The following is a 19308-nucleotide window of genomic DNA, read 5'->3' as shown; positions in this document are numbered from 1 at the left end:
TCATCTCGTTTACAACCCTGAGACAACTATTCAATGATGGCCAGCACGAGAATCGTGATTGATACTAACAAAGGCAGGCAATCTAGAGGGAAACGGTCACGTCCCAGTATTCTCGCGGGCATACATTTTCTTGCTATCATTCCATCTATCATCCTAATCTCGAGCCACTAGACTAACAAGTCGTTATCCTCTGTTACAGTAACGACAAGGGAGGCTTTCTTCCAAGCCTCAAATCATTACTTTTCTCACAGGATACAACTACAAAGTTGGTAAAAGTATATATATACACATATATACGAGACAAGAGGATTCGAGCCAAGACTCACGGGGCATGCATGAAGAAACTGTCTAGACTATTGTCGCAGCGATGGCTTTTCGAGTCAAGGAATGGATGAAGTAAGATGCTTACATTGTTCCTGTTTTGATCAGATCAAAACAGCACATTGATCAACAATCGTGTGCAAGTTGTGGATGGTTTCGAAAGATCACAATTCAACCACATTTTACTCTATTCTTCTATTCATTGCTCACTTTCTTCGCAACTGACTCTCTACAGATGGCACACCTCTGTCCGAATTTTTTACGGCTGCTCGGAAAAGACAAGACCATCGTCGTCGATTCAAAAAAAAACCCGTCTTCCGCCCTCCCGTTCCTTCACAGACAATCAAAGGCACAGGGGACATCATATCGAGAGATTTGTTACCGCTAATCTAGCTTGAAGAGCTCTCAAAGTCTCAAAGGGAATGCGTGGTCTTTTCGGCTACCTATTTTCGTTATAGATATACGATATCCATCGAGCCTCGGCCGAGGACCTTATTCGCATCAATCCTGCGATCATGAAAAACTGCAACTGATGGTCCAGCATGAGCAATGGGACATTGCCTCCAAAAACAGATATTCTAATGGAGAAAAGGATGGCCCCATTGTTATACATAAAGCAGATACTCGAGACGGTTGATTGATACTACCAAACTTGTCGGCAACCGCAAAACGCGAATCATCGAGAACACAACAACACATACGCAAAAAGGTCTAAGGAGGTTCTTCTGGAACGACACCGCGAGCAATGCGCAGAAGAGGCCCGAGAGATCTCTCTCAAAACACAAGAGGACAAAGTTCGAGATACCAACCTTGTAAACCCAACTCAGTAGCTATCTTGTCCGACGAAATGAAGGACGACAATATCAATCGACAGGCCTTTGAGATAAGACTCTTTTTCAACCCTGAGCAACAAAATGCAGGACAACTCCGCCCTCATCTCCAGACCCTGACCATACCAATGAACCACCAAACATTTTGGAAGAAGTTACCCACCTCGGACCAGATTATCCCAAAGTCAGGCAAGATCTCAATTGGGTGAAAGGTCAGATTGGAACTGAGAAGATACGAAGATCCAGATGTCGACAAACAAAGAATAAGTGGTTGATGAAGATAATAGCGACCCCGTCGTCAACTCTCGGGTAACTGGGTGGAGCATCGTAAGTTGACGACGTTCGGGGGTTGAACCGCGGTGACGTGGTGATGCGTAACAGCGAATCGCTCAAGATATTATGCGCCAAAAGAGTCCTATCTACTTGGGACGGTTGGTGTCCCCCTATAGGTGTAAAGGATTGTAATGCTGTGCAGTACTGGGCTGGCCGGAATATGATTTGCTATATACCTATGCGACCCTTCGAGCCTGGCAGCACCCGTCAAGGTCACTCGACTTGCTGCTCCTGAGAACTTCGGATGCCTTTCCTCCCAGGTGTCAGGAAATCTAAGACGTTCCATCTCCAACACAGATTGACGTCGTCTTTCTCACTCATTTGCAATGAGGAGTTTTGCAAATGCCAACTTCGACCACCAAAGCCGAAGTCTCTTTCCGTATATGTACAACGGAATAGTGATAAAGCAAAGAGCGACTTGAATTCCGCCGATACTGCCCGACTGTTAGTATGCATCAGGGTCACCAGTTGGGGGTTTAGAACTTACGTATACATGAAGTTCTTTGGGCCCTGATATGCCACCCAATCGTTGATAAAGACTACGGACACCGATGAGTTAGTTTCTTTCTTTCTTTCTTCTAACCTTGGAGAAATTCCCGTGCTGTACATACGAGAGAAACAGTAGAACAAGATGTTCTTGACGATGCCGATGATGATGAAGATCTCGACGGAGATGCTGTAGTACGCATCATTGACGTAGCTCCCAACGACAACCGCAGAGAACTGGGCTGCTGCCTATCACAAAATTAGTCGACTGTTGCAGCAATTTCATGTGAGTTGACATACTAGCTGTAGCCCCCAGACAATGCTGATACCGACAACACTACCCTGCACGCTGATGAGGTATCCGAAGAGAAAGTAGCCAAGGGCTGCGCAGACTAGAATTCCAATGACTTGGAAAAGTCGAAATTCTGGCTCGTATTTGCCGTTGTTACGACGACTGAGGTACTTTGCACTCCAGTCAGAGGTCGGACCTGCTATAAAGCAAGCGATGGTGGCAACGACCAATGCTGTCAGACATGAGAAGTTAATCATACAATAACTTGTGCAATCGAGGGTAGGATATTTGGCTTAGAACTTACGCCCAGCCCACATATATCCCAATTCCACAGGGTTCAGATTGTATGGTGGTACCGAAAAGATGGACGCGATGACAAGCATAATACCGACCAGCCATAGGACGGGAAATGCAAGCGTGATTATAGCCCAGAGTGCCGCTGGATTCGCCAAAGTTCCGAGTGGTGTGAGGATTAGTTTAAGCAGTGAGTCCTTGCTGTACACTCCTTGAACAGGCTTCAGCCTTGAGATATACGGCTGACGTGATATCGTAAATGCTTCAACCTCCTCTGTATGCGTAGGGACAGAGCCCTTAAGCTCTTCTAGCCTTGTAACATCCTAGAGATAAAGAGATTAGTATGATAAGCGTTGGTGAAAGAACAAAGATAATCTCACCTCGTCGTTGGTGACATTGCTCGCGTCAATAGCCTCACGTTTATAAGCAGTTTCGAAACCGAAGAAGATGACAAGGAGTGTGCCGATGCCAAGGAAGATTCCTAATAGCCAGAAACACCAACGCCACCCGAGATCCCGAGTTACCACACCTCCGACGAGAGGAGGAAATGAGGAGAGTGCCTGGTAACAGATGACCACGGCGGCTGTTCGTGTACCTCGTTCATGGACGAAATACAAGTCTCCGATGAAAGCGTAGGTGACACTCTCAAAGAAGGCCTCGCTGATCCCTTGAATGATACGTGAACCCATAAACGAGCCGTAAGATTGAGCCGCAGCACCCCAAATGGTGCCTACAAAGGCAGCAATTGAGGATAGGATCCAAAGAGGGCGCTTTCCAAACTTTCTGGTGCCAGCTGCAACAAAAAGACCGATAGCACCGGTGGAGAGAAGAGAGTAACCACCTAGAAGTGAGAACTGGTGGAAAGAGATCCCGAACGTCTCAACAATAGGCACAGCGATGGGGCTGAACATGGGACCAAATCCCCCGATGACTAGAAGTATAGATATTAGTACTCCACCTTCACAATAGGACCGACCAGGCAGGTAAGATGAAGACAGTAATTGACGTTTGGTGTTCAGCAACAGAGGGAACAAAACACTCACTTGCAACAATGCCCCACAGCAACATCACTAAGAGCATGTCACGCTTCCACAACGGCCAGTTCTATAATCTCCAGTCAGGACATGATTGCCGCAAAGAAGAATACAGAGAAGCGAGAATGTACCAATGGATCGTTTGGGTCATCCGATGGCTGTGGAACAAGCACTACATGGCTGTTCCGACCAGTCCCTTTCTTCAAGACCCGGGACCTGTCTGCTGTGGCCTGCTCGTGGATGTCGAGCAGGGTCGTGCCAGGTACATGCGCAGAGGTGTCCCTTGGCTCAAGGACTCCGAAAGCCATGGTTCTCGTCTAGATGTGCTGAAGGACAGAGGTGAGTGTGATTTGCAGTCGATTGATGCCAGCGATAGAACGATGAACCTGGATGGTGATGGTCCCTGCTGGACATCTTTATGCTGGGGCGCACGCTTCTGTCTAACCCTCCCCTCCCTGCTCAAGTGGGGACAGATTCCGCATTCGAGGTGGGTTGGATATCCTGTTACAGCTTAGTGAAAATAGGTGTCTTATCCGCCGTTTCGATTTCTTGGGGTTGGTTCGAACTCTATCTCCATACCCCGCGTACAAGCTTTTGCACCCGTCCACTTTCCTAGTTCAGAAATAAATGTTCCGACTGGCACTACTGTAAAACGACCACATAATTCCAGACAGTGTGAAAGTGACCCGTTGTTTATTTCCCTCTGCTGGGGAATGAGCAAGGTTCGCTCGGGGTATTGGGGGTGGATTTGACTACACTCCCTTGGAGCGTTCGATAGCCCTTCGGAATACCCCCTATTCAAGCTGAGAAGGGGGGCAAGCTTACTTGGGATGTCCTTTCCGTGAGAACTCACTGCATGACTGCAGAACAACTTCCTGGGCACGTTACCTGTGGCTACACGCTCTCTACTATACACTTGCTCAAAGTACACGCTAGATGCGCCGTGCTCACCCTTGGTCGAGAAGTCCTCTTGCGTGAAGAAACAAGACTGGAACAAGAGTTGGCCTTCTTACAATCTCTTTGGTCTAGGTCTCTATAGAGCTTTCAAAATCTCTTCCCGAGCAATGTTAACTGTACTGATATCTTGCTCATGGTCAAAATACTTTCCCCTCAGCATGTTCCAAGGTCTATGCATACTGGGGTAGTGGGCACTTAGATGTCTCGTGGAAATTGGCCCACTTGGCTACTACTTCTTTTTTATACAACTCCTTTTCATCCGTCTAAAACAGAACTTTTGTATGTTAGAAGTCTTTTGGTTATCGTCGTTGGAATACTCGCATCCTTCCTAACTCAGAGTAGCGCCCTGATAGAGCCTGTAGACCAGAATATTAGTCCCCAAATCTATCCATTTTAACCTCTCCTTTTTATGACCTCCCTCGATTACGTGTCCATGGTTGTTTGGAGATCTTCCCCAACAGCTTTGGAGCTCGGTGGGCCAGAGTGTCTTGCACGATGAGTGCACGAGGCTCATACTGTACTTGTACGGACCAGAGCTAGAGCGAAATTCCCCTCTCTGCTTGCCCGGAATCAGAAAGGGCCTGGGGTAAGACCGTCGGGCATACAATATCCGGGCAAGGGCAGTAGTACCCCAGTAATGCGGAGATCTGAGAGGGTAGAAACCCGAGACCAGACTCGCCGCGTGGCTATCTCATTTCGCTGCCACCAACTCTATCACCCCAGATAGTTCGGATCAATGCACGATGAAGTCGGGGAATCCCCTTTGATGCATTAAGTAGCGGCCTATCGGTTTGCCGCTTTTTACAACTACGACACCAATCCTGTTGGGGCGCAGGACCACGTTATTAAGGAAGTCCGCAGATGGCGCCAGAATCATAAACATGCAAGGCGTGGGACTTGATCTGGACTGCTAGGTGTAGATTCCAACAAATCTTGCATATTTCGTCCACCCCATCCTGCTCCAGTTTGACAAGAGTCAAAGATATGGCGCTGTAGTTGAGAATAGTTCAGCTGCAGCTTAACCAATACCGCGCCCATCGCCTGCTACTCCCACGTTTTGTCCCTTGGGTTAACCGACTGATGCCCTTGTTCACTCCAGATTGCCCGAGAGACCGTTTCTGGACATACTCGCCTTGATTTCATCAGATGTGAAAGACCGGCACCACGTCCGGGCTGGGGTGCAACTCTCTTTGCAAGGCGACCTGGGCGAAGCTTCGTGCTAAGTCACCAATCTGGGGTACACCGATCAGCTGCCCTGGTCCAAAAGTGTCACGGAAAGGTGATTAAGTTTGTTGGAGTAACGGGGGTCTGGAGCCTGATCCAACAAGTACATGCGAGCTGTACAATAACTCGTCACAAGAAGCTTTGCACCTAGACCCTGATCGGCCTCTACGCCCTCCTGAAAGATTGATTGAAACAGTTCGCAGAGTGGAGAGTTTTCAGGTGGGGTATGCTTTCCATAAGCGGTAATCTCAGCGTGGGCCTGAAGTGGCGGGCGTCTAGTACCTCCAGTTGTGCAAGAGCAGTAATAATTTTCACTCAGTCCTCGCCAAATAAATGTATATGCCAGTACTGAAGAATGGCAGCCCTTTCACACTCGCCAAATTCAGCCGTAGCACCAACACCCCGTAGATCAGTTCGTTGTCGTATTCATCAAGTAGATTTCAGAACAGAACAATGGGAAGGACAGTATTAGCAAACATTGATCTAGTAGGCTCCAGGGCCTTTCGAAAGTCGAGAGCCGTGCGACTCTTCGGACTTGTGTAGCTGAGCAGAAAATGAACAGATTCATCTACAAAGCCGCGTTACTAGAGCAAGGTTCAAAGCTACATATGTTGCTCTGCTGTTAATTGCGACTGGGAAGCAAAAGTCTCCAACACCTTCCTCGCTACCTTCGTAACAAGTTCATTTTTGTCTCAAAGAGACCCAACAAGCAAAATTCTTTTGCTTGACGAACCATACATTTTCCGTCTTCAACTCCTCCAGAGGCTTGAGCAATTCGAAATCGAAGCGGGAAACAATTTCCGGCAGGGCGATGCCAATTTCCATGAGACTGATGTTTTTCCCGATGCATGTGCGGGATCCCAGCCCGAACTATTGTGCGTCAGAAATTTCATTCGACCGTGATCGTGGTGCTAATGGGTAAAAACTTGAGAATATTCTTCTCGGTAAAAAGAACAAGACACCTCCGCGAGGACACTGGGATTGAGAAAAAGGTGGGGCACACACGCTCATGAGGTGTCGATCCATCTCGCTAGCTCGTTCGCTGCTCTCAAGCCAGCGCTCCGGCCTGAAGTCATCGGCATCTGGACCGAAAACGGTTGGATTTCGATTCATGACCCAGGCGTTTACGCCCACGGTTGTCTGCATCCCCAAGGAAGAATGTCATTGTCAGCGGATGGAAAGTCGAAACAAAAGAAGCCACAGCAAAAGATGGGGAAGAGCAGCGGACTAGAGATGGACATACCCCTTCTGGAAAGAATCGGCCACAGATCTGGGCACCTCCCTTCGGTACAACGCGAGCTAGTGGCAGGCCAGTTGCAGGATGCAGCCGAAGGCCTTCCTTGATGCACGCTTGCAGATATGGGAGGCGTTGCGATTGCTGGTATGTCATTGGCCTAGATGCCTCGCCGCTTGAATAACTTTCGTCTATCTCGTCGCGGAGCTTCGGCCTGTTAGCTTTTTGGTTACATAGATTCTCAATAGGAAGGAAGCCTGCCTTTTTGTACTTGTCTGGGCTTTTAATGAGGTAATACAAAATGGCACTCAGGCTGATCGATGTCGTGTCTGACCCAGCACCTACGTTAGTGAGACAAGCCATAAAGACATTCTCCAATGAGATTTTGTCGGGCTGAGCCTTGTGCATTTCCAGTAGCTTGGAGACAAAATCCGTCCTCTCGGCGTCGGGTATTGTTTCTTTCGATGAGCTTTGAAGGTGATGATCGATCTGTCGTTGTGTGAAAACCTCCATCTGTGCTAAGCCCGACTTCGAGAATTTTGCCTGTAGCTTAGAGGCTAGAGAATGAAACTCAGCGTAGACTCCCATATTCGACATGTAGACCAAGTAAGCGTGTATTGATGCGAGAATGTCGTCTTGGTCTCTTCCCGTATCTAAGAAGCCGAAGCGTTTCGAAAACTAGGAAAAATATCAGCTCTGCTCAAATTGTGAAGGGCTACGCGTACTGTTATCATGCCAATCAAGTCGAAGGCGAGGTACTGGAGCCACAGCTGCATGTCGACGGGCTGGCGTTCCGATGACATCTCTGTCAACTTGGTCACGAACTTGTTAATGCATTCAGTCGTACACCACTCATATTGGAGAATGCTGGTCATGGAGTACAGTGCAGCGACTTTTCTTCGATTCTCCGAGTGTCGCTTAGCATTGATGTCGGAGAAAAGATTGTGAACTCCGGGATCTGGACTTCCGGTGGCGATGTACTGCATGAGACCTCAGCCCTGACAATCTTTCAACTCCATGGAGACGACGGCAGTTGGAACTTACCCAGGACCCCTTGTCGGCGTCAGCGTCAATAAAATCACACATCAGCGGCCTTTGCATGACTCACTTTGGTGAATGAAGTACCATGACCATATAAAACCTTCAGGCTCTCCGGGTCACTAAGGCTATACTCACTAGGAGCGATACGGACGATAGGACCTGGAAGAGCGTCAGGAATTGTTCAACTTTTGCGCGGCATAAATGGCAGTACCATAGCGCTCATGCAGCCGGCGGTTCGTTTTTTCAAAATCGCCTCTCCAGACCTTGCTGAGATACCAGAGTCGTGAAAACCTGGCCAGGAAGGGACCTGGAATAGTTTGCAGTGGGAGAAAAAGTGGTTTGATCACCAGAAGGATAAATACCGTCGCAAAGAGGGCCAGCACCTTCTGTAGAGTACTCATCGAGTCATCGAGAAGAGTGAGCGCTGCCATTGCGGGAGACTGCGGTGGTGAGTCTCTGTGGTCGTGGTCTGAATTCGCAGTAGATACTCCGTACCACAAGTATTAAAAGTCAAGGCGCAGTGGATCTGCTTTAAGTGGGGTCCAGTTCCAAATTGAGAAGTTTTGCCAGAAGCGCGGCCAGCAGAGCCATATCCTCTGTCGGTTCATCGCTCAACCTGCAACAGAAGATTGCTTGGGGTACTAAAGCTTGATTATCAAGTTGGGGATTTGGAGCAACAGGAAGAGCCCTTCTAGACTTTGAGATAGACAGTGAGCAGTAGAGTTCGGGCCAGGTGGTCATGTTCAGGAACCACCGAGCTCCTTGACCATCGGCCTCATTTTGAGTGGTATGGACTCGCCGGTCAAATTTGTGGTAGTTCTTTAACTCTTTATTCACCAATAGCTTCCCGATGATGAGCCTAACGCCATTTAGCGCTTTGGTTCTTAACGCTCCTTCTCGGCGACTTAGCGGTGGGTTGAAGAGAGAGGTTCTCAATTTATTCATAAAGGTCCCTTTGGGTCAGTAACTTGGTCTGGTTAGTAAAGTGAGCTGGCCCAGCGGCGTGAGATTTCGTGGAATGGAAGAGATGTGATTCTAGCATAAAGGGGGAGGTACAGTATACTCATGTTTCCGACTGCTACAACAGCATACGTACTTTTACGTATATATAGTGGCCAGTCCCTTTTTCAATTATATTTAGTCAACTTCAATACTCTTCGCACCGCTCCAATCACAGTGGGGGCGGATTCGAGATTCCGGAGGTGAAACAGCCGAGACAACCCGAGTCGGTTAATGCTCTAAGGTTCAGAATGCTCTTATCTCGCGTACCAGGATTTGCGCACTATCATGTTGCATTTGGAAAGTGTCGTAACCATGCCTAGAGAGGGTGACCACGCATCAATGTCATCCGGGCCCTGTCTTTTACTCAAAGTAAGTCTCTTGGCCTTGTCGTCTGTGCAGGCGGCTCCTAACGGTTACGAGGGAATGCCCAGCCAACACGCTACCTCGGATAGCGCAAGGATGATGGACGAGCAGAGTATGAGAAGGCAGTGCGTGGTTGTTAAATTTCGTGAACTTTCGGAACCCGACCAATTGTGGAAGCTCGAGCTTCGAAAAGACGAAGCAGTCTTGTGCTGTTGAAGTGTGATGACAATCCAACTCGTGAGTATTTTCCTGTTGTCTTCTGCGTAACCAACCGTTGTAATTTGCTCGAAATGCAGATCGGGAAGGGGTATATTCTCTCTCTGTAGGTCTGTTGATGAGGCCAAAGAGAGGCTGTATGATGTCGAATCGTTTGGGACTCTTCGTAACCATCATTTTGGGGTGCGTTAATTGCATATGGCAAAGCAAAGAAATCGAGGTGATACTTTTGGTTGATCAGAGTATTAGACAAGAAAGAATCAACGCCGATGCATCACGCTCCACTGTTATGCAATCGAGAACACGATCGATCAAGAAAAAAGAGAGCGATTTGGAGATCGCCTTTGTCTCAGAAGAATCGTCGTCTTCTCCTACAATACTAACGAAGATTGCAAAAAGCTTGCTTTTTCAAAGTCTCGAGATGATACCTAGTACCAGAGGAAATGAAATCGGACAATACGCCGTGCCATGGGTTTCTCGGTCCAACTGTTTCATGTCATTGCTGCTTTGCCAACCGAGAGGAGTAAGTATGTCGGAATGATTCTCAACGAGCAATGTTTCTTTGGAATGGCAACAAGGTTAATCATAGCCAGCTGTGATCACGACCTTATTTCCTGCCTTTGGAGGGTTTGTGGAATGTATGGAGGAGATACTCAAGATTTATCCTTCACGTTGAGGGCAGGGCCGGATGTCAAGACGCACGCTGGCCAGAATGGCATTTTACGCTCCGCCCCCCATCGTGGGAGAACACTTCTAGCCACACTACATAGATACAAATACTATGGGCGACTTTTCAGGGTATATCCCACCTCTCCTATCTCATGACATTCGAACAGGGTCGGCAAACAACGCTGCTCCTATCAATCCGACCAAGTGTCACTGTGTGGCTGTATTCAACATTTGACGATGATACCCTGAGAGCCTCGAGCGGTACAAAGGAGGCATACAGATTCTATCTTGAAGGACAATCGTAGAGGACAAACTGCACCCGAAACTTCCTTTCTCTTTTGCGAGAACAGGTCAACAATAGAGGTGGTTACCTAGGTAATGTTATCAGTAATATTATCATCTCGGATACATCTACAATATTGGATTGTGGAGTACGGGGGTACCATGTGAGTGAATTTGTCAAATGGAAGCCCAACTCAAAGGTTCGTCGTCGACGTGGATGGAATCATGGCTACGCGTAGAAGTAAAGATCTTCGCCTCGATCAAGAAAAGCACTTATCGTCCTTTCAACCCCCAGCTTCGACCAATTTTTGGGCGATGGGACTGTCTTCGGGAAGACCGTGAACAGCAACACCATATTCGGTGGGCATCCTCATAGACCGACTTCCATGTCAACCAATCCCGCCACGGTCTCAAAGCTCGCAATCGAATGCAGAATGCAGCACGAGAAAGAATCAAAGTACTGGGCAAAAAGGCTTATGGCCGTAATGTGAAGTGTACCTTAGTTAGGTATCTTTGAAATAATAGTAGCTCAGTATGAGAAACCTCTTTTTATCAAAGGGTGATGGCATCCTTTTGTCCGAATCATCACATCGATTTAGTTGATGATGAGGCACTCCCTTAGACGAATACCAACGTCTCACAGACAGTGTTTAGAAAGGAGTCTTCATCGTAGTACCAATACACAGAGAAGCTTTCCTCTTTGCTTCTATTGCTACTTCCAACCGTCATCCTGATCTTCGAGCCTTCATTAGAAGCCACTCGACTAACAAGCCGATATCCTCTGTCATTGTAATGATACGGGAAACCATATTACGAAACTTCAAGTCATCAACGTCCCCCCCACCTTCCAAACCGTTCAAGTCCTTGACCTCAATTGTCCCATTGGGACACACATGTAAAGAGATGAATATGAAAGGACTCTGTCTTTTGCCGGCGAGGGATCCAAGTAGCGGGACGTAGATATCCAGTTTGGCTTTGGGACTGTCTGACACGGTATCAAGGCTGACATCGACAGGGATCACGTCGTCTTGTCCTTTTAATGGACTACCAGCTCCCAATAAGTCATCAAGCCTGCTTTTGGCGGCTCTGGCATTACTTCTTCTCGAAGTTCGAGAGGGTCTGGCCGCGATCCCCTTCTTCTGAGTGGGATAATCGGCGGCAGCCGTGGACTCTGTGTTCGTTTCGGCGTCTCCATATTCCACGAGACTTCGTAAAAGACTCCAGACCAAAGCATATTGACGCAGGATTGGTATGGCTCCTGCCAGTTGTCTAGGATGAATGAACTTCAGACGGGTAACCGGATAGCACCAGAGTACAGCTCCGGGCTGAACTGAATGCAGCGCGTATGAGTGGTGGCGATACCTTGAGGGTCCATCCCCGGACGTGATTGGCAGACATCTGGGCCATCTTTCCTCGGATGTACTTTGACTACCACGTGCTTTGGTGGTGTTGAAGTGGTCCTGCAGGGCCTTCTGGTACGTCACCGTCATTTCCGGGTTCATTTCAAACATACCGAGCTCCACAATACTTTCCGCCACGTTCAGGGGTAGGTATACCTCTGGCACCAAGTTGGATATGAAGTGCATTGTCAGTATGTTCGGTGGAGCATCTGTCTTTTGGTCTCCAGTCGGGTCCACAGCGTCTGCTTTTTCGACCAAGTTCAGATAATCGGCTTCATCGGCAGAGGCCTGCCAGTCTGGCTCCACTTTCACCTCCTCTTCCGGTTGATTCTCGCTTTGTGGTGCTTGAGTGAGAACGGATTCGGATACCCAGTTGTCCAGTGGCAGCGTATAAGGCTTGCCTTGCTCACATGATATGTTCGCTGAGTATATACTATCATCGGGAAGAGGGTCGTCGTTGTCGTCTTCCGAAGCCGGTTGTGAGTCCGGTCTGCGGTTCCAATAATCAATGGCCAGACCCAATCTTGGTGTCCGGTCCATGTATGGTCGGCCCAGGGCACTGCGCCTGAGACGTTGTCGTACTTTGACGGGTTTCAGTCTATCCTTTTCAGCATTCCAAATCTTCTGGAAGGCATCATAGAGACTGTCGACGGCGTCAATGCCACCTTGAATGCAATCCAGCTGGCGAAGGTAGTCCAGATTGGATTCGTAGTCGCGTAGATCTGTCCATTGGGCAATCCCATCGACAATGGTAAATGGCTGGAGGTTGTCCTTTAGAACTTGCGTGCCTTGCTCTTGAAATTGGGCCTCGGGCGCGTCATTCTTGATGAGTTTGAGGTTGACCTCTCGAATCAGGTCTCGATCGACTGTATCGAAAACTACCTCAAGATCGACCGTGGCCTTACCAGCGATCGAGAGGTTCCCTTCGTCCAACAATGTGGAAAATCCATGTACTTGTGCTATCCTCTCAACTCCTTCTCGTGTCAAACCGCGCCCTGCCACTCGGCTTTTCAGCGTACTCGCCACCATTTGTATTCTCTGCAGGCGCTCCATTTCAGGATTGGCAGAAACCGCGGTCGCTCTTGGTGTGGCCCCTTGCCCGTTGCTGGTTATGCCCAAGCCATCTGCGCCGTTCGCCAGTGGCGTCATTCCCGTTGAGCCCATGGAAGCGATGAGAGCCGCAGCAGGTGAATTCATTGCGAGCAGATCGTCGTGGATCGTGTTGGGGCCTAGAGGAGTGGAGGATGGCTGGGAGGACACACTGAGGTGATGACCGTGGCCTTGTAGTGAAGCTGGCGTTTTGACAGCCGGGGATTTGTAGGCCAAATTTCGACTCGCATTATTTCCCGACGTACCGGGTCGCGGAGAGGCGTTTACTTTGTTCGGGGTAAGATGTGACTTGGGAGTCGAGACTGCTTGTGTTCTTGTTGGCGTAGCCATGTCGGCACTCTTCTCAATTACCAACTTCGCGCGTTTTGTTCACATATTTCTCTCGAGTAGGCTCGCGACAGCCCGCACCAAGATTTGTTCTGCCAATGCTGAGAAAGCTTCACCGTGCAGTCACGACTAGTAGTGATCTACCACTTCATGCTGCCCATCATCACCAGTCTGTCTCGCGACAAGTTCCACTAGCCAACGGTATGTTGTTGTTTCGTCTTTGGGGTCTTTGAAATAGAGCCGCATGGTAGAAAGGCAAGTCAAGCGAGAAACCGACAGCCTTGCCGGACTCAGCCTTGTGCAAATACTCTGTAGAGTTGTTTTCTCCTGTAGAAGGTCAACAAAAGACGTCATGGACCGGAGCTTGTTGTAAAAAAGGTGAACAGTTGAAGTACACGACCCCTTTGCACAATGTAAATAGTGCATTCCCAAACACCATCCACCAGCCATGAATTCAGGACAATCAATCAGAACACTGCTGCGACATGCCACAGCAGCACGTCCAGTTCTTCAGCTGCGGGCTTCTTCTACCCTGACCAACAATCGTCACATTGTAAGTGTACAATACAGTAAATACTATCGCGCCTGATTCCAACCTTAACGATTTGGTAACAGTATGCATTCAAAGACCCCCAGAACCCATCTTCCTCTCACATCCTTTCCTTCCTACCGACAGAACCTCCCACGCCGTCTCTGGCCATCGGGTCGACAACAAAACTCCCACCGACTCCGGCGTCCTTTACAGAAAACCCGAAATTCCTCCCCATCCTCCAAGCTGTCATGGCCGAATACGCGCACGCAGACCCCTTTGTACAATCCCAAGCCGCCGTCATGATCTCGTCGTCCGGTGCCAGTTTCCTCCAGGCCTCGCGCAGGCAACAGACGGGCTCGTTCGGCGCAAGCGACCAAGGCGGCTACGGCGGCGCCGGTCGAGGCGGTTGGGTGCACGTCTACGACCAACGACGCGTGCCCGATTTCGGCCGCATCCCGGACCCCGAGGACATCTTCGGCAGTATCGAGGTCGACGGGAACGGCGAATTCGTCGACGGCCACGGCAGGTACGAGGCCAGCGGGACGTACCGCGTCGTGACCAACGACGGCATATTGGGTCTGTCCGACTTTATGAGGGAGAGGTTGGTGCAAAGACTAAAACTCCACGAGGCGGCAGAGAGGAATAAAAAGTGAACGAGAAGCTGAACAACCTTTCTTCCTGGGAAAGAAAAACATCGGGGCAAGGCGACAGTAAGGCGCGTCTCGCAATTGAGCCGTGCCACTCCTGCCTACTTACCTATATCTTGACCGGCATCCCTCCTCATCAGCCGAAGCTCCATGGAGAATCGGTCTCTGCCTTGTCTCTCCTGCCGCGTCTGAACGGCACGAATGTTGGGTCTTGTGGCTTCTCCTTGGATTCGGAGCTTCACACCTTGGGAAAGTGAAAAAGCCAAACCATGATCGCACAGTGTACATGCTCCTGACCGACGGTCCATGTGTCTTCCAGGAGATGTATTCAAGCACGGACTTCTCCATTGCACAGCATTGCAGCGTGGGTACGTTGAGGGAGTATCTGTCAAGCCGGACAATCTCCTGCTTGCAAGTCATGGGACAGACTGAGTTCAACGGCTGTCCTGCTCAGATGACAGAAGACTATACCGGGACTCAACAGAGTAGGCCTCCTCCATGGGACCGAAAATGTCCCTTGCGATCACGATCGATTGTAGAGAGAAGAAAAGCTGGCTTCAGAGAACCAAGTGTAGTTATTTATAAAAGAACCAACTATCAAAACTTTCGATGTGCAATATGTGATTAATCCTGAACCAAAAGCCAGACATTTCGCTCCATTCTTTTTAGTGCCTACGACAACGCCTCGTTTTCATTATACCTGATGTCTTCTTTCTCCAGAACCATTTTTCACATTCTCCAACCAGGCGACACATTCATCATCTGATCATCATGCTCATCTGCGTCGAGACAGAAAAAGTCGCCGTCCAATTGGATCAGAGAACTCCAGTTCATCTCCTCGAAGTACTCCATCAGGGGACAACAGTACATGACATCCTGCTCCCATTCGCTACTGGACACCTGCATGGACTTTGAAAAGTAGAAGCCGCCATTGTTCCCATCCTGCTTGATCATGGTCACGCGCAGGAGAGCCACCATCCTCTGCTTAGCCAGGTCACGCTGCTCGCAGGCACTGCGCGAAAACCTGGACAGTTTCTCCAAGGTTTCGAAGCCCGTCGACATGATGGACATGACGCGGCTCGCCTCCCTCTGCAAATCGTACATTGTTCCCCTGGCGGTGACGACGTCGATGGCCTCGAAGATTGCGAGACCTATGAACGGACTCAGCATGGTGAATTCCGGGGCGTTTTCATTTTGGGAGTTGCTCAATTGCTGGGCGACGTCGAGTATCTTGCAAGCGTACACGAATGTTTGGCCGGCGTAGTGGGCCAGGGCTTCGGGCTCAGACCCCGGAGGATAGGCTCGTCGGTAAAGTAGAACCATGGCAAAGAAGTACAGGATGTCAAGTTGTTGGACTGCGAGCATTTCGTATCCGGCGGCTTGGTCTCCACGCTCGCCTCGAAAGATGGCTCTACAGGCATCGAGGCGGGCCTTGGTGGCGTCGAAGTCGACTTGGGTGCGGTGTTGTCTGAGGGCCAGTGGAGTGCCCGCCATGGCAGCTACTTCTCTCAATGCCGTGGCGATGCGACTGAGATCCGGCCACGACATCGTGTTGCTGTCCAACGTCACAGGCACGTTCCAGTGGTGGGCGTATTGGAATTCCCACATTGACCTCTTCTGGACGTATGGGGATCGACACGAGCTCAGGCATGACATGATGTCCGCGAGCCATGTAGCCCGCTTTGCACACTCTATCATTCTCCCTCGGTCGAGTCCAAATGCTGACGGAGGTGTGGCATGGTATTGGTCAGAGGATCCCCCCAAAAATTCCTTTTGACCGATCTTGTATACGGAAATGTATAGTTCGGATGCTTCGTCGTAATCCCCTTGCAGATGTTGAAGGCTGGCGAGAATCAGTTTGACCAGCATAAAGTGCAACGTAGAGCCGTCGAGGGCTTCTGTATCAGATGAAATGACATTAGAGAAGTCGGACCGATCCGCAGCTGCCGCAGAACCGGTGGCGAAGACTGATCCCACAGCGAGAATTGCATACAGCACCATGTTATCTCGAGGTCTCTTGAGCTGGTCTAGTGTCATCCATTCGAGGAAAGTCTCTTTCGGCAACACCGATAATGCAGGGGTATCAACATGGGCGAAATACTTCTCGGCATATGACATGGTCGTTTCTGGGCAAGTCTGGTATGGGTCGGTCTGTAACGAGAGCTGTGACATTGCAGGATCTTTGTGATAGATTCCACATTGAGGCTCTCGAGGAGCACGGATGGGATTGTGTAGATGGGATCGTTCCTCTAACGACGTCGGTGAGACGATGCTCGGTATCCTCATCCTGTCCTTGTAGCATTCGTGGTTCGCCAGCGCTTTCTCGTCCTGACCGACGGCGTAGCGCCAGCAGGATTTGGTACCGCAGTGACTGAATTGGAACCCAAATGGGGCGGGTTGAGCGATATTGCGTCGTTGAAGAGTATTCCAGGTCTTCTAGGCCAAGATCTTCCGTGGCACGTTTGATGTACTTATAACAGCCATTCATCTGCTATATCTTCGACATACCAGGCCTAATTTCAAGAGTCGAATGATCTATCATGGAACGGATGAATGTCAAGATAGACGGGGTTGGCATTCTCCAAGTCCATCAGGTACCAAATACCCTTCACCTGGATTGTTGGATCGGGAATGGAAAGGCGTCTTATATCCTGTAAGCGCGTCTATGTAGGCCTTGCTCCGGTGCATGCCCATCTGGGATAGTTCCGTACATGGTGCGTCTCTCATCTGTGATTCTGCGCCATTCCGGGGTAATGGACGGGTCGAGAATTGCACCTAGCAAGGTGGATGCTGTTGGGATCTGCTTGCTGAATGCACCCCTACTGTATGTACAATGCATCGTGGCGTGACGGGACGGTAGGGCCATTCCGCTTCCGTCAAACCATGCGGTGAGCTTCCCAAGGGTGGTCCAAAATGGTTGCGATAGGACTAGTAGCTAACATCTTTGGGCGTCTGGACGCTTGCAGACATGCTATCACAGCTTGGAGCACTCTTATTGCGTAGAAGCCGAAGCGATATCATCAAGCTGTCAAAGCTGTCGGGGACATGAAAATGCTACTGGTGCAGGCTTCGGCTTGATATTCCCAACCCCTGCTTCGCTTGCAAGGTTGGGCGGCGTGACTCGTCTCCTGAAGGCTGCATGGTCGGCAGAGGACGCAACACTACTCGACTGTGCATCAAGAGGATCCCTTCATGAGTAGATGCATGTGGATGATTCAAGTAGCTGCCACGTTAGAGTGGACGCGGTGTCAAGAAGAATAAACCTGGTACAGATTTGACTCAACTTTCCAGGCGCGATGCAGGCGTCATCCAATGGCTTGTACGTGCCTCGCAGGGATTCTGTCGCTTGGAACAATAGTGGCCGCCACTGTTGCACTGGGGGCATTTGTGCCAAGTGGGAGGGAAGCCTGATGAGCCAGCCCTGGAGAGCGTCCTTCTAATCTATCTTAGCTGTCAATTAAAAGCCACATGAGCCACATTCTGCTGCGAAATGTCATTTATTGGGCTCAATAATGTACATGTGTCACATGTTTGAGATGTTTTATAGTCGCCAAAGCTGAAATAAGAGTGTTGAATATTCGTATTCAGCTCGCACGTCGGTCGCAACCACGGCGTCCGGAGAATATTTCCACAATACGACGGGGACAGGATAGGTACAGAGTACTAGTCCTCTGTACTCGTACAAGCGTTGTAGAGCCTTTGCAAGATCTCGTTTCCACAAATTGATCAAACGAGGGTCACACAAAGCCTCAATGTGTAGGTAAGATCCCTACTGCCGACGCTCCTTTCTCGCTTTGCAGGCTGAAATCCTGGTCATGGTAGAGGCTGCTTGCCACAGGGGCTGATGATCCCGTGAGATTGTCCAGGTGTTTGCTCTTCACAGAGAAATTCGTTCATATGTAGAGGCACGTATTCTTACAGACGATTGTGAGACAGTAAAATGTCGCAGTTATCCTGGGGAAACTGAACACCTACCAGTCCTAAATCCTTGGGAATACTTAGAATCATCCAACGTCAGAATTTGGTGTGTCCCATGCGTCACAAGTGTTATGGGATGCTTCTGTAGATTGCTGTTCAGGATGCATGAGCTTGGTGGCTTAAAAGGTCCCTGCTAGCTTGGGACTCTGTTCTCTCAGGGTCCTTTCTGCTAACCAGGGCTCACTGGGCTTCATCCAATAACAATGGCAGTCGTCGGGACTATTAATCCCCTTCGTTACCACAAGGGTTCAATCAAGTCATCCGTCTCAGCGACACTGAAACGATAGTATTCTACCTCGTACCAACCAGAGATGATCAGCTTGGATCATCCTTGCAGCTGCTTGGACTGGCAGTCCGGGCCGTAGGCTATCAGGATGACCTTCTCGGGATGGGCTTTCTGCAAGAGACCATTTCAGGCCGCTAGGCAGCCAGGGCACTGACGCCCTCCTGGCAGCCAGTCTGGTTCAACGAGCTCTGAGAAAGTTCTTTTGCTCTCAGGTGCTGGTATATCCACCAGATGTGGAGCGGCATTTCCTCGTGCTGCACCGCAGGTCGCAAATCTGCCTTGGGCGGGTCATCCGTGATTCCCCGGACGCTTCGGAAATGTCAAGACGATCTCGAGGACCTTCGTAGCAGGCGGGACTCATCCGAGTCGTCGACGTTGTGTCTCTCTGCGAGACTGGAATGCAGTCTTATTTTTAGGAACCAGGAATGCCGACCTACCTCCACTGTAAGA

At 49.6% G+C, this 19308-nt stretch overlaps 3 protein-coding genes across 3 annotated transcripts; 1 reads left to right on the top strand and 2 right to left on the bottom strand.

The window, feature by feature from the left end:
• Window positions 1–11059: 11059 nt before the first annotated feature.
• PV06_04188 (uncharacterized protein) lies at window positions 11060–13613 on the bottom strand. The gene has a single exon (XM_016405050.1). It carries the CDS (start codon window positions 13416–13418, stop codon window positions 11304–11306), a length of 2115 nt encoding a protein of 704 aa, XP_016263256.1. The 5' UTR covers window positions 13419–13613; the 3' UTR covers window positions 11060–11303.
• A 144-nt stretch (window positions 13614–13757) lies between these two features.
• PV06_04187 (uncharacterized protein) lies at window positions 13758–15209 on the top strand. The gene is made up of 2 exons (XM_016405049.1): window positions 13758–13968; window positions 14031–15209. Exons 1-2 carry the CDS (start codon window positions 13864–13866, stop codon window positions 14598–14600), a joined length of 675 nt encoding a protein of 224 aa, XP_016263255.1. The 5' UTR covers window positions 13758–13863; the 3' UTR covers window positions 14601–15209.
• PV06_04186 (uncharacterized protein) lies at window positions 15153–18190 on the bottom strand. Its single transcript, XM_016405048.1, has one exon. The coding sequence runs from the start codon at window positions 16878–16880 to the stop codon at window positions 15324–15326; it is 1557 nt and encodes a 518-aa protein (XP_016263254.1). The 5' UTR covers window positions 16881–18190; the 3' UTR covers window positions 15153–15323.
• Window positions 18191–19308: the final 1118 nt, after the last annotated feature.

The sequence above is a fragment of the Exophiala oligosperma genome (assembly GCF_000835515.1).
Source record: "Exophiala oligosperma strain CBS 72588 unplaced genomic scaffold supercont1.4, whole genome shotgun sequence".
NCBI classification, from domain to species: domain Eukaryota; kingdom Fungi; phylum Ascomycota; class Eurotiomycetes; order Chaetothyriales; family Herpotrichiellaceae; genus Exophiala; species Exophiala oligosperma.
The sequence above is the reverse complement of the archived record's forward strand: the minus strand, read 5'-3'. Positions and strand labels throughout refer to the sequence as shown.

Bases quoted from the DNA above. Each gene is read 5' to 3' on its own strand.
- PV06_04186 (XM_016405048.1), bottom strand. From the start codon at position 16,880: ATGAGGATACCGAGCATCGTCTCACCGACGTCGTTAGAGGAACGATCC.
- PV06_04188 (XM_016405050.1), bottom strand. From the start codon at position 13,418: ATGGCTACGCCAACAAGAACACAAGCAGTCTCGACTCCCAAGTCACAT.
- PV06_04187 (XM_016405049.1), top strand. From the start codon at position 13,864: ATGAATTCAGGACAATCAATCAGAACACTGCTGCGACATGCCACAGCA. The intron at 13,969-14,030 runs GTAAGTGTACAA...ATTTGGTAACAG, and splicing joins TGACCAACAATCGTCACATT to TATGCATTCAAAGACCCCCA.